This window comes from Aegilops tauschii, chromosome 2 (genome assembly GCF_002575655.3).
Source record: "Aegilops tauschii subsp. strangulata cultivar AL8/78 chromosome 2, Aet v6.0, whole genome shotgun sequence".
In the NCBI taxonomy this organism is placed as follows: Eukaryota; Viridiplantae; Streptophyta; class Magnoliopsida; order Poales; family Poaceae; genus Aegilops; species Aegilops tauschii.
Window position 1 is genome coordinate 589,587,407 of NC_053036.3, and position 11,373 is coordinate 589,598,779.

The 11,373-nt window shown below is 46.9% G+C and overlaps 2 protein-coding genes across 2 annotated transcripts; one reads left to right on the top strand and one right to left on the bottom strand.

The window, feature by feature from the left end:
- Positions 1-1,407: 1,407 nt before the first annotated feature.
- LOC109750691 (adenosylhomocysteinase) lies at positions 1,408-4,296 on the top strand. Its single transcript, XM_073509085.1, has 3 exons — positions 1,408-2,188; positions 3,214-3,750; positions 3,842-4,296. Exons 1-3 carry the CDS (start codon positions 1,478-1,480, stop codon positions 4,049-4,051), a joined length of 1,458 nt encoding a protein of 485 aa, XP_073365186.1. The 5' UTR covers positions 1,408-1,477; the 3' UTR covers positions 4,052-4,296.
- A 913-nt stretch (positions 4,297-5,209) lies between these two features.
- LOC109750702 (serine carboxypeptidase-like) lies at positions 5,210-11,154 on the bottom strand. Its single transcript, XM_020309655.4, has 9 exons — positions 10,624-11,154; positions 10,364-10,535; positions 10,133-10,252; positions 9,658-9,801; positions 9,416-9,566; positions 9,129-9,217; positions 8,795-9,053; positions 8,180-8,313; positions 5,210-5,551 (listed from the first exon to the last, which is right to left on the bottom strand). The coding sequence occupies exons 1-9, from the start codon at positions 11,118-11,120 to the stop codon at positions 5,426-5,428; spliced, it is 1,692 nt and encodes a 563-aa protein (XP_020165244.2). The 5' UTR covers positions 11,121-11,154; the 3' UTR covers positions 5,210-5,425.
- Positions 11,155-11,373: the final 219 nt, after the last annotated feature.

Here is an 11,373-nt window from a genome sequence, read left to right on the forward strand (position 1 = left end):
ATAAATGTTCTCAAAACAAGTCAGACTTGTTACATTATAACGAAGCTGCACGCCGAATTTTATCTGATTCGAAGTCCGTTAGCTACCTGAACGTTTGAATATGTGACGATATTAGCAGATCTATATATAAATGATTTTGCTAAATAAAACTTGCAATCGGGCCAACCACTTCCTTCTTTTCTGTTAGCCAAGAGCCTCCTAAACTAGCCCCAAACTAGCCCAAACCCCTCCCTATTTAAGCATCACTCACCTTCCTAATCTAGCCTAAAACGATCCTAAAAAAATCCAGCCTAAACCTAAAATCCTTCTCAATTTCTGCTCCCCCAACGCCAATTGTCACCTCACCACCCAACCCCCTCCCTCTCAGGTCTGAAGAGATAGATCCTAACTGAAACCCTAGCCCTACCAGCCGAAAAATATATGATGGTATCATTCCACCCCTCTGGGATTACCTTATTATTAATTGCCTCCAACACTTCATATGTAAGCTTATATTTGAAAATGTGCCGATATTTTTTCGAAAAACAGCACATGCATACCATCGATCCTAGGGGCCTTTCAATCCCTGATGTAGAATAGGGCTTTCTTAACCTCCTCTGATGTATATGGCTGTGTCAAAGGATTCTTCATAGCTTCTGATATAGGCGGTATGACTTTGTTCAACACATCCGAATCTGTTCAACTACTTCGGTAGTGAATAGACCTGCAAATAATCCGAGATGAAAGGATTTAAAAAGGGCAAATCATGCCAAATGCCTTGATCATCCTTTAGGGACTATTTGATACGCAGTATTCTAAAATCACGGGAATCGAAAAAAATTAGGACTGCAATGCCATGGTTATCTCAATCCTAAACGATCCTTGATTGTTTGATTGCATTATATGAAAAACAAGGAATTCTTTCAAAGAGGTTTGCTTGGATGCTAAACAACCTATAGAAAATAGTAGAGAGAAATCCATAGAAAAAATTTCTATAGGATCAATCGTATGAATCAAACAACCAATATGAAAAAAAAAGATCCTAAAGATTCTAATCCGTGGAAATTCCAATGAAAATTATTTGAATCAAAGGAGCCCTTAGTTTTTTATCATATTTCTCTTCCTGCGTTCAACAAAGTTATGAAAGAAATTGGTATTTTTGTCTCCAAAAAGTATTAATTCTGTAGTATTATTATAGTAATTTTGGTTGTAGGTTTAACTAGGAGGGGATCAAATAAACCATGGAGGGAAAAAAAGTTTCGATTCGTAATTTTGCCAGCCGCCAGGGTTGTTCTGACAAATCATCCGGTGGTTTGGTGAGGCGTGGCACTGACCGTTGATACACAATTGAACGGCCTGGATTGGCCCAGTCCATTTCCACTGGACGCGCTCCCCATAAAACCCTCCTCACCCCAAAGCCCCCAAACCCTCTCCCATCGCCGCCTCCCCCCACCACTCCCCCTCCACCTCTGCTAGATCCAATCCACCAACCTTCTCCATGGCGCTCTCCGTGGAGAAGACCGCCTCCGGCCGGGAGTACAAGGTCAAGGACCTCTCCCAGGCCGACTTCGGCCGCCTCGAGCTCGAGCTCGCCGAGGTGGAGATGCCGGGCCTCATGGCCTGCCGCGCCGAGTTCGGGCCCTCGCAGCCCTTCAAGGGCGCCCGGATCTCCGGCTCCCTCCACATGACCATCCAGACCGCCGTGCTCATCGAGACCCTCACCGCCCTCGGCGCCGAGGTCCGCTGGTGCTCCTGCAACATCTTCTCCACCCAGGACCACGCCGCCGCCGCCATCGCGCGCGACTCGGCCGCCGTCTTCGCCTGGAAGGGCGAGACGCTCGAGGAGTACTGGTGGTGCACCGAGCGCTGCCTCGACTGGGGCGCCGGCGGCGGCCCCGACCTCATCGTCGACGACGGCGGCGACGCCACGCTGCTCATCCACGAGGGCGTCAAGGCCGAGGAGGAGTTCGAGAGGTCCGGCAAGGTCCCCGACCCGGCGTCCACCGACAACCCCGAGTTCAAGATCGTGCTCACCATCATCCGCGACGGGCTCAAGACCGACGCCCGCAAGTACCGCAAGATGAAGGAGAGGCTCGTCGGCGTCTCCGAGGAGACCACCACCGGCGTCAAGAGGCTCTACCAGATGCAGGAGTCCGGCACCCTCCTCTTCCCCGCCATCAACGTCAACGACTCCGTCACCAAGAGCAAGGTATACTTCCTTCCTCTGTTCCCGTTTTCCATTTCAGATCTGATGCTCTGTGCCAGCGAGCTTCTACTTGTTTGAGCGTAGTAGTATTGTTTTACATGTTTATGTTGTAGATCTGATTATTTTAGTATTTAGATCTCGTTGTTGCCTAGTTTAGATAAGGCTCAGTGGTGAAGCAGCGCTGCGGTATTAGACCTAGATCTGTGTTTTTGTCTGTGGGTTTAGTGTCTGTTACGCTGGTTGTCAACTACTATCTGACTAGCTAATAATAACATTAGTCACATGTTTTCTGAATCTGACGGCGATGGAGGGTCTAATTATAGAACGACCTGCTTGACAAACGATGGAGGGTCTAATTATAGAACGACCTGCTTGACAAATTTTATTATGTTAGCATGAAACACTGCTATGTCATGCACTGAATTATGTGATTTATTCTGTGCAGTTTGTTTAATGTTCTCTTGTTTTGTTTTAATCAGAAGGTAGAATGAAATGACATGTTAATCTTGCTAACAATTTATGTATTAAAAGCAAACACTAATCTATGTGTCTTCTGAACAGTTTGGCAACATTTACGTTTGTTCTGTATCTTCCTCTTTGGGTTTAGTGTTTGTTATGCTGGTTAACCAACTTACTAATAATAACATTAGTTGAATGTTTGCTGGATCTGACGGCCAGGGTGGGTCTGAATATAGAATATCATTCGAGCATGAAGCATTATGACATGCACTGAATCATGTTATTTATTCTATTTAGTTGTTTGTTTAATCAATTTACTCTTGGTCTGCTTTAACCGAAAGGTAGAATGCAATGACATGTTCACCTTCTAACAGTTACTGACCTATATTGAAAAGAAAAACACTAATCTGAGTTTACAACCTTTACGGTATGCCATGCTTGATTATGTGATTTATTCTTAGTAATTGTTGGTTCAATGTACTCTTGCTCTGTTTTAATCAGAAGTTAGAATGCATGGCATATTCACCTTGCTAGGAAATACTAATCTGGAGTATGTTTCTTGTCAACAGTTTGACAACCTTTACGGTTGCCGCCACTCGCTCCCTGATGGTCTTATGAGGGCCACTGATGTTATGATCGCCGGCAAGGTTGCTGTGGTCTGCGGTTATGGTGATGTTGGCAAGGGCTGTGCCGCTGCACTCAAGCAGGCTGGTGCCCGTGTGATCGTGACAGAGATTGACCCCATCTGTGCCCTTCAGGCCCTGATGGAGGGTATCCAGATCCTCACCTTGGAGGATGTTGTCTCTGATGCTGACATCTTTGTGACCACCACTGGAAACAAGGACATCATCATGGTGGACCACATGAGGAAGATGAAGAACAATGCCATTGTCTGCAACATTGGTCACTTTGACAACGAGATCGACATGAACGGCCTCGAGACCTACCCTGGTGTCAAGCGCATCACCATCAAGCCTCAGACTGACCGTTGGGTCTTCCCCGAGACCAACACTGGCATCATTGTTCTTGCTGAGGGCCGTCTGATGAACCTTGGCTGTGCCACTGGCCACCCCAGCTTTGTCATGTCTTGCTCATTCACTAACCAGGTAAGATCAGTGTGTAGTCTACTGGCAACTAGTATGAGTTAACAGCTGATACAAGTATGAAGTTAACATCCAATTTTGTGCTTTCCTTTAGGTCATTGCTCAGCTCGAGTTGTGGAAGGAGAAGGCCACCGGCAAGTACGAGAAGAAGGTGTATGTTCTCCCCAAACACCTCGACGAGAAGGTCGCCGCCCTCCACCTGGGCAAGCTCGGTGCCAGGCTGACCAAGCTCACCAAGGCCCAGTCTGAGTACATCAGCATCCCAGTTGAGGGTCCCTACAAGCCTGCGGCGTACCGGTACTAGTGTGTGTGTGTCCAGCACGACTAGCGGCTGGCCTGAGCGGCGGCACTCTGCCACGGCGACCTATGAACCTGTTTTCCTTTGCATTATCTATCTAGATATAGGTGTGTGTTCTCTTAGGTGGAGGATTTGTCACGGTTATGTTTTTAGACCGGTGAGGGTGTGGTGGACGGAGGTGGCGTTTGCTTTTGCCCAGAAATAATGGTGTTATTATTTTGGATTTAAATGAGGAGGTGTGATTTGCCGGATATAGTTTGTCTTCTTTATTCTACATGTCTGATGCTCCCTCCCATCACAATTTACTAGGGATGCAAATTTGGAACCTTTAGGGTGTACGCTCTGACCCTACTTATAATTAATCAAATGAACTGAAGTTTAAAAAATGAAGTGAATTCGGAAAAAATTACTAAATTTTGTTCAACTAAAGAGGGTTGGAGGGTGCCCTCAACGTTTCAAATTTGTGTTCCTAAAATTATCTGTGGTTTTCAAACTAGTCCATGCGTAGTTCTTGCAATGGGCTGAGCTCCAAGCGTTTGTTTACCTGCGCCAGTTTTCAGGTTCCCATTGTTACAAACCCGTTGAACACAAAACGGGTCCTGTGTGTCGAACCAGGGACTGCAGTTCCGAAAAGATCAAGGCCTCTGGTTTAAAAGGAAAAGTGAACAATAGCAAAAGTGAAGGAAACACATAGAAATTTATAGTAAGTTTTCGTATGGTGGCACTATTCAAGACTTTGGGTCCAAAGGAACGGAAGAAATTTTCCTTTGGCCTCAATTTGAGAGAAAAATTGTAGAAATTTTACAATCCACTTGGATCTCTTTCCATATTTCTATGAGACCGAATCCTTGTTGGCATTATAACATATTCCCTCAGTGATCTAAACGCTCTTATATTTTTTTACACAGGGAGTAGCTAATTATACCTTTTTATGGGGTCTGCTTTTGATTTGACTCTTATTATAGGATTCCTATGTTTTCTAATTTTCATGAACCAAACACCCAAGTTTACAAACTTCCTACGTTTTCTAACCCTCTGTTTTACACATGCATTGCTATCAAATTCCTACGTTTTTTCCTTTCATGTGTTTTTAGAATCCTGTGAACCAGAGAAGGCCCAAGGAAATGCATAAACTAGTCCACATGTCACTCATAGGAGACAATCTTCATGACACATTCGCATTATCCATTATCCGTACGCCACAATCCTCTGAAAGCCTTTTATTACACGCTCGTCTAACCTCGAGCACCATACAAGGGAAATATCATATGTATGGTCACCAACGAGCTTCTCATCACCTAAGATCATCCCAAGGCATATGCGCCACTAGATACATTACACTAGTCCAAGGGGGTCTAGTGCAGAGAGCGCAAGGATGGATTACATGGCGAAGTCAAGCCTCTGAGAGCCCGAGGCATCTGAGAGGTTTCCTGAAGTCCACCTCTTGAGCATCTCCAAGGCGGCCTTCGGTTGATCCATGGGTACCATGTGACCAGAATCATGGACCTGATCATAGTGACAAAAACATCTCGAGTTAGTAGTAAAATGCAAACTAATTGTGAGTTTGTTCCACAGTAAATGTGGGACACAATACGCAACAGGCATTTGCCCTTGTAACACTCTGCGTACACACCTAAGTTGATCTCAATCATTTCTACAATTTTGCACTGAATATTTGTGAGTATATACAAACCTCTCTGAAATTTGGCCTGGTTATCTCTACTCCTAATGGACGAGTTGGTGAATCGTCTCCGCGGTTTATTTTCGCTGGTTTTTTTTCGTCTCTCCTCCCACCACCCCCTCCCACCCTGGTCCACGGTTTATTTTCGCTGATTTTTTTCTGTCTCTCCTCCCACCACCCCCTCCCACCCTGGTCCATCAGTTTATTTTTCTCTCCACTCTTTATTACAACCAGAACTTTGCTAACGTATAACAAATCACGGATCTAACTTCCTTAAATTATGCAAATCAATCGATTCCTTTTATTGGTTCAATTTGTCTTAGGAAACAAATAACAGATTTTCAGAAAACAAATAATACATTTTAATCTAACTTCCTTAAATTATGCAAATCAATTGATCCCTTTTATTGGTTCAATTTGTCTTAGGAAACAAATAACAGATTTTCAGGAAACAAATAATACATTTTAATCTAACTTTCCTAACTTATCTAAATCAATCGATTTCTCTTATTAGTGAAATTTGTTTTAGGAAACAAATAACAGACACGTCACAACTTTCCTCCCAATAAATAGTTTCTTAACATTTGCAAATTTTCCTAATCAAACACGTCACAAACGGGCAGGTACTGATATCACGTTACCAAACAATAAAACCCCATTTGCATAGAAATCAGTTCAAAAATCCTAATTTTCCTAAATTTTTACCTTTCCTTGATAACAACCAATATTTCCTACGTTTTCCACCTATTGAAGGAAATCACCCCTCCATCGATATTAGCATTTTTTGAACTGAGATCTCCGGGTTATGATTTTTTTTGCGATTCTTTCCAATTGTGACCTCTCCTTCCACTCCGGCTCCTTCTCGCATAAACACCTCCACCACAGCCAGGTGACACCGCCCCAGACCTCTTGCCTCTCCACACCTTCTCCGCCACCTACTTTTCGTACTCCATTAACAATCCCTCCGCCACATTTGTCCACGGCGGTGTCGAGGGCATGGCGCAACAGGGTACCAGCGGTAGAGCAGCGCATAGCAGCAGGAAGCAACACGCAGCAGGCGAGGCGAGCGGCCGACGGTGGAGGGCAGAGATGCGGCCGGCGTGGCTGAGGGGGCGGCCGGCAGAAGATGGCCACGACTGGAGGCAGCGCGAGGCAGGGGCGCGACAGCGGGGCGAGCGAAGGGATAGGCGGCAGCAGACGGGGCGAGCGCAGCCAGCGAGAGTGTGGCGCGCGGCCAGGGTGTGTGTCGCGCGGGGCACAGTGGTGCGGTGGCTGCGGCGAGCGCGACGGCAGCGGCGGGCGCGACCGACGCGGTGTAGCACGGGCGTGGGCATGGAAAGGGAGTGGCCCCGCGGGCGCGGAAGAAGAGCGGCAGGCTCGGGCATGGGCGTGCATAGGAGCGGGCATGTGCCACGAGGTCAAGCCAAGGAGCTCGGTGGCTACCCCTGCAATGGCCATGGCGGACGGCGGTTCTCGGCCACGGCGAAATACCTAACGAGAGCAAACGAGAGGGGAAACAGGGGAAAGGCAAGAGGAGATCATGGCAGTGGCAATGGCGCCCTAGGGGAAGACATGGGAGCTCGGGGCGGCGCGGATCGAACGGCAATGTCACGGTGGCCCAAGGTTGAGGAAGACGGCAGCGACGTCGATGCGGGGGTGCTGGACTTGATCTCGTTGGCGCAGACGAAGTAGCGAAGGCGTTCGGAGCTCCTCGACAAGCTCCTAGCCCGCAGGGAGGGCAGTGGCCATGTGGACGGGGTCGGTCATGGTGGCCGTGGCGTCTGACTTCGTCCAGATCGACAGGATCGAGCGAGCGAGGAGGAGAAGTGGATTTGGGAGGGGGCGTCGAGGAGGAGTGGGCCATGGGGGCAGGGAAGGAAGGGCGTCACCCTTATCCATTCCCCTTCGATGCCAGCGAGGTGGTCGGGCGGGAGCCCGGCTCTGTAGCGACGCGGCTCGGAGAACAGGAGAAGACGACCGCGCGGGGACCGGACCGCTGAGCCGGTTCGGTGGCAAGGCCCGGGGGGCAGGGCGAATCCCCTTTTACATCGTCCTTTTGGTTTTTCAATGTATTCTAATCTGTTTCTCCTTTTACCGTTTTCTATTTATTCTTATCAACTAAATAATCTCTACTCCTAATGTCTCAGTTGGTAGTCTCCGTTTCGGATTTATTTTCGTCCCACCTCCCGAGTGAGGGAGAGGGGGAGAAAGAGTGAGGAAGAGGGAGGGAGAGGGTGTGTGTGTGAGAATTTGATGGTAAAAAAGGTCGTCAATGTCACTTAATATGTATGAGAATATTAAATGTAATATTAACATAATTGATATTGAACTTTTAAAGTTAATGTGGCCCCGTTGCAACGCACGGGCGTTCTTCTAGTATTGTTTGTTCCAGAACTGACTGTGACTGTTGGTGAGAAAGAGGGGGGGGGGTGTCAGCTTTTGCGTTTGCATACCTTCAAGAAACTCAATGGCCCGTGGCTTTTTAGAACGCCGGCTTCTTTCCCATCAACCATGAAGGGCTTCTCAGTTGAGGACACGAAGGCTTTCTTTCCAGACCATTCCATAGAGTCTACCCATCTTGAGTTCCCTGCCCAAGTCACCAATAGATTACGCATGTCATCAGGAAAAGCACAGCTAGGATCAGGAAAACCAATAGTGGAGCATATTTTGAACCGTGTATCGTTGTACTTATTTCATCAATTTGCTGATATGTACAACACCCATATATCGTCATACTTATTTCATCAATTTGCCGATATGTACAACACAACATGAAAAGCATTGAAGGTAGATTTTATCCCTTTTTGTGATTTGAAAAGTATAGGTGACCTCTACTAGGTCATTATATATGCCTTGCGATATGTACAACCGTATATAAATTCTTAATGGATCTCTTGCACGAATCACAATTGTAAGGAAGCATAGCACACGTATCAGATGACAAAAGTGTAGCAATGTCATTCTCAGCATGAAGAATGTCAGATGAAATATGTGGTATGGACAAAACAGAAGCAAATTATAGCATACAATTTTCAAGAGTTTTCTGTTGCAAGTTGTAAAACACTCACCTAGCCAGTTGCATATGAGATCATACTCCCCAGCATAAATCAGCACTTTGATGTCGTTCTCAAGGAGTTCAGGGATCCCAACTTCAAGGTTCCTCATCCAATCTAAGAGCATAGCCTGATAGACAGTCGGGCTGCATGAAACAAACTCTATGTCTCCAACTCCTAGGCTCTGTCTGACAGATTTCAGGTTGAGAAACTTCTCCAAATTAGAGAAATCATAGCATAGGCTCCCCACACATGGCTTCCTGATGTCATAATACTGCAAAAATGAGGTGATCAATCAGAAAACTTCGGAAAATAAGGAAGAGCCAAAAGCTTTTGTATTCCACCCTACATTTTTGCTCCCAATTATCAACCGGATGGAACTGAATATTGTATTGCAAACAAAATAGGCAGCAAGGCAAGATACAGTGCCAGAGGTACCTGAAACAAAAGATAAAATTAAGTTCGATATATACATGTTATGAGGTATATCAGAGTTTGGCTTATGCCTTTTGTTGTTTTGAAATGAAATTGTCACAACAAAGCAAGGAAGGGTGTTAATGAACAGTCTCCAAGAGGCCAAATTAACCAATGCTAGAGATTTACACAGAAGCAAACCAGGAGTCCAGGAATAATTACCACAAAGCTTGACAGCAAATTCACAAGCAGGAACTATTTTATTGATCTTGCTAAATTCTGATTGTGTGATCAAACCCATATCCAATGCATAATCGGTGTATGCCTTATACTGTATCGCTGGATCTGTAAGTCCATTACCAATTGCAAAACCCTGAAAAATTAACAGAAAGAGTGGATTAAAACGACAAGAAACCTTTATAGCACAGAACAATATGGATTAATCCAGAAAGAGATGACTAAACCTTCAAATTGATGTGAATGCCCTCATTGTTCTTGTTCCCCTTGTACACCCGAGTTGCAAAGGCAGGAATGTAGTGCCCAGCATATGACTCCCCAGTTATATAGAAATCGTTTTCAACATACTCCGGGTGCTCCTTGAAGAAGGCCTATCAAAATCGCATGCAGAGAGATGCAAGGAACTTATGAGTAAAAACACAGAAGGCCATTTTTGCTTCTTGATTGCAACTCACAAATAAGGGTAATCAATCACTCTGGTTAACCTCAACTCTTGCATAACTAACCTTGTCGCCACAATAGGAAGCAACCACATTTACGGTAGGGATTAACAATACATATGATGCATGTCTTCCTACTACGTACATATGCTCACTGACAGGGAATGCATACCGTAATATTTCAAGTTCATAATAATGAAGCAGGGATTATCTTCATTTCATTTATATACATCCTATCACAATAGGAACAAGTATTAATTACCTGCAGGAAGTCATACAGGTCGTTGCTGACGCTCGCTTCGTTATGGCGGGTATCGCGCGAATCAGAGCTGTAGCTGAACCCAGTCCCAGTTGGCTGATCAACATAGATAAGATTCGACTCCTGCAGCAGCCAATATCCAATTCCAAACAGAGAGAAGATTATACATACAGGGTTCTAAAAAATACTTTACAGATTGATTGATTAGTAAACAAGTCTGTATATATAATATACCTGATCCCAGCCAAAGTCATTCCAGAGTAGAGACATGTTGTCCGCTATGTGGAAGGGGCCATTCTCGTAGAAGAGGGCTAGCTCGCTGCTGCAGCCGGGCCCTCCCGTCAGCCAGATCACCACGGGGTCCTCCTTCTTGTGCCGCCTGGATTCGAAGAAGAAGTAGAAGAGCCTGCACTCAAGAGCGGCAGATGTCAAGACACAGAGGAACTGGATCCTCACGAGAAACACGGTATGAACGAAGAGGAGGCGGAGCTCACCTGGCGTCGTGGGTGGTGGGGAGGCGGTAGTACCCGGCGTGGTGCCCGAGGTTGCTCACCGACGTGTCGCCGCTGCCGTCGTCTCCGGCCACCAGAGACGCGAGGCGGATCGGCCTCTCGACGAGGGTCCCGGCCGGGAGAGCATCGCCGCCGCCGACGCCGACGCCGCCGGGGCGGCGGGGGGAGGCGTCGCGGGGGTGGAGGTTGAGGGCGCGGATGAGGTCGGCGCCGGCGGAGCGGGGGGTCTTCGGGGCGAGGGAACGCGCCGAGGAGGGGAGGCGGAGCAAGGATTCGTGCTCCGGCGCGGCAGCGACGGCGGCGGCGGCGGCGAGGAGCAGAAGCAAGAGGGCTCGAGGCTGACCTGTGGGTCCCATGGCGACTGGCGGTGGTGCGGTGACCTGAACTGACGGAAATGTGGGAGTGATACTGCTGCTAGATCTTTTTGGCCTGTTTCCACGATGATGATGGGCCCACCGGTCAGAGAGAGTCGACCGCATCTTTTGACCTCGCGCGAGCAGGAGGGCGTGCGTCGTCCACGTGCCTGAGTTCTCGATGAGTCTAGATTTCCAGTCATCTCATAGTGTGTTCCCAGCTCTGCCCCTGCGAAAATAGTTTTTTTTTTCTAGCGTTCCGCTAAGCTACCGGTGAATCTCTAGCCAGCGGGCTTCTGCCACCTTCTTGAGTAGTATCTCACTTCATTTGGTTTTCTTATTACTGGCATTTGATTCCTTTGCTGTTTTTCTTCGGCGT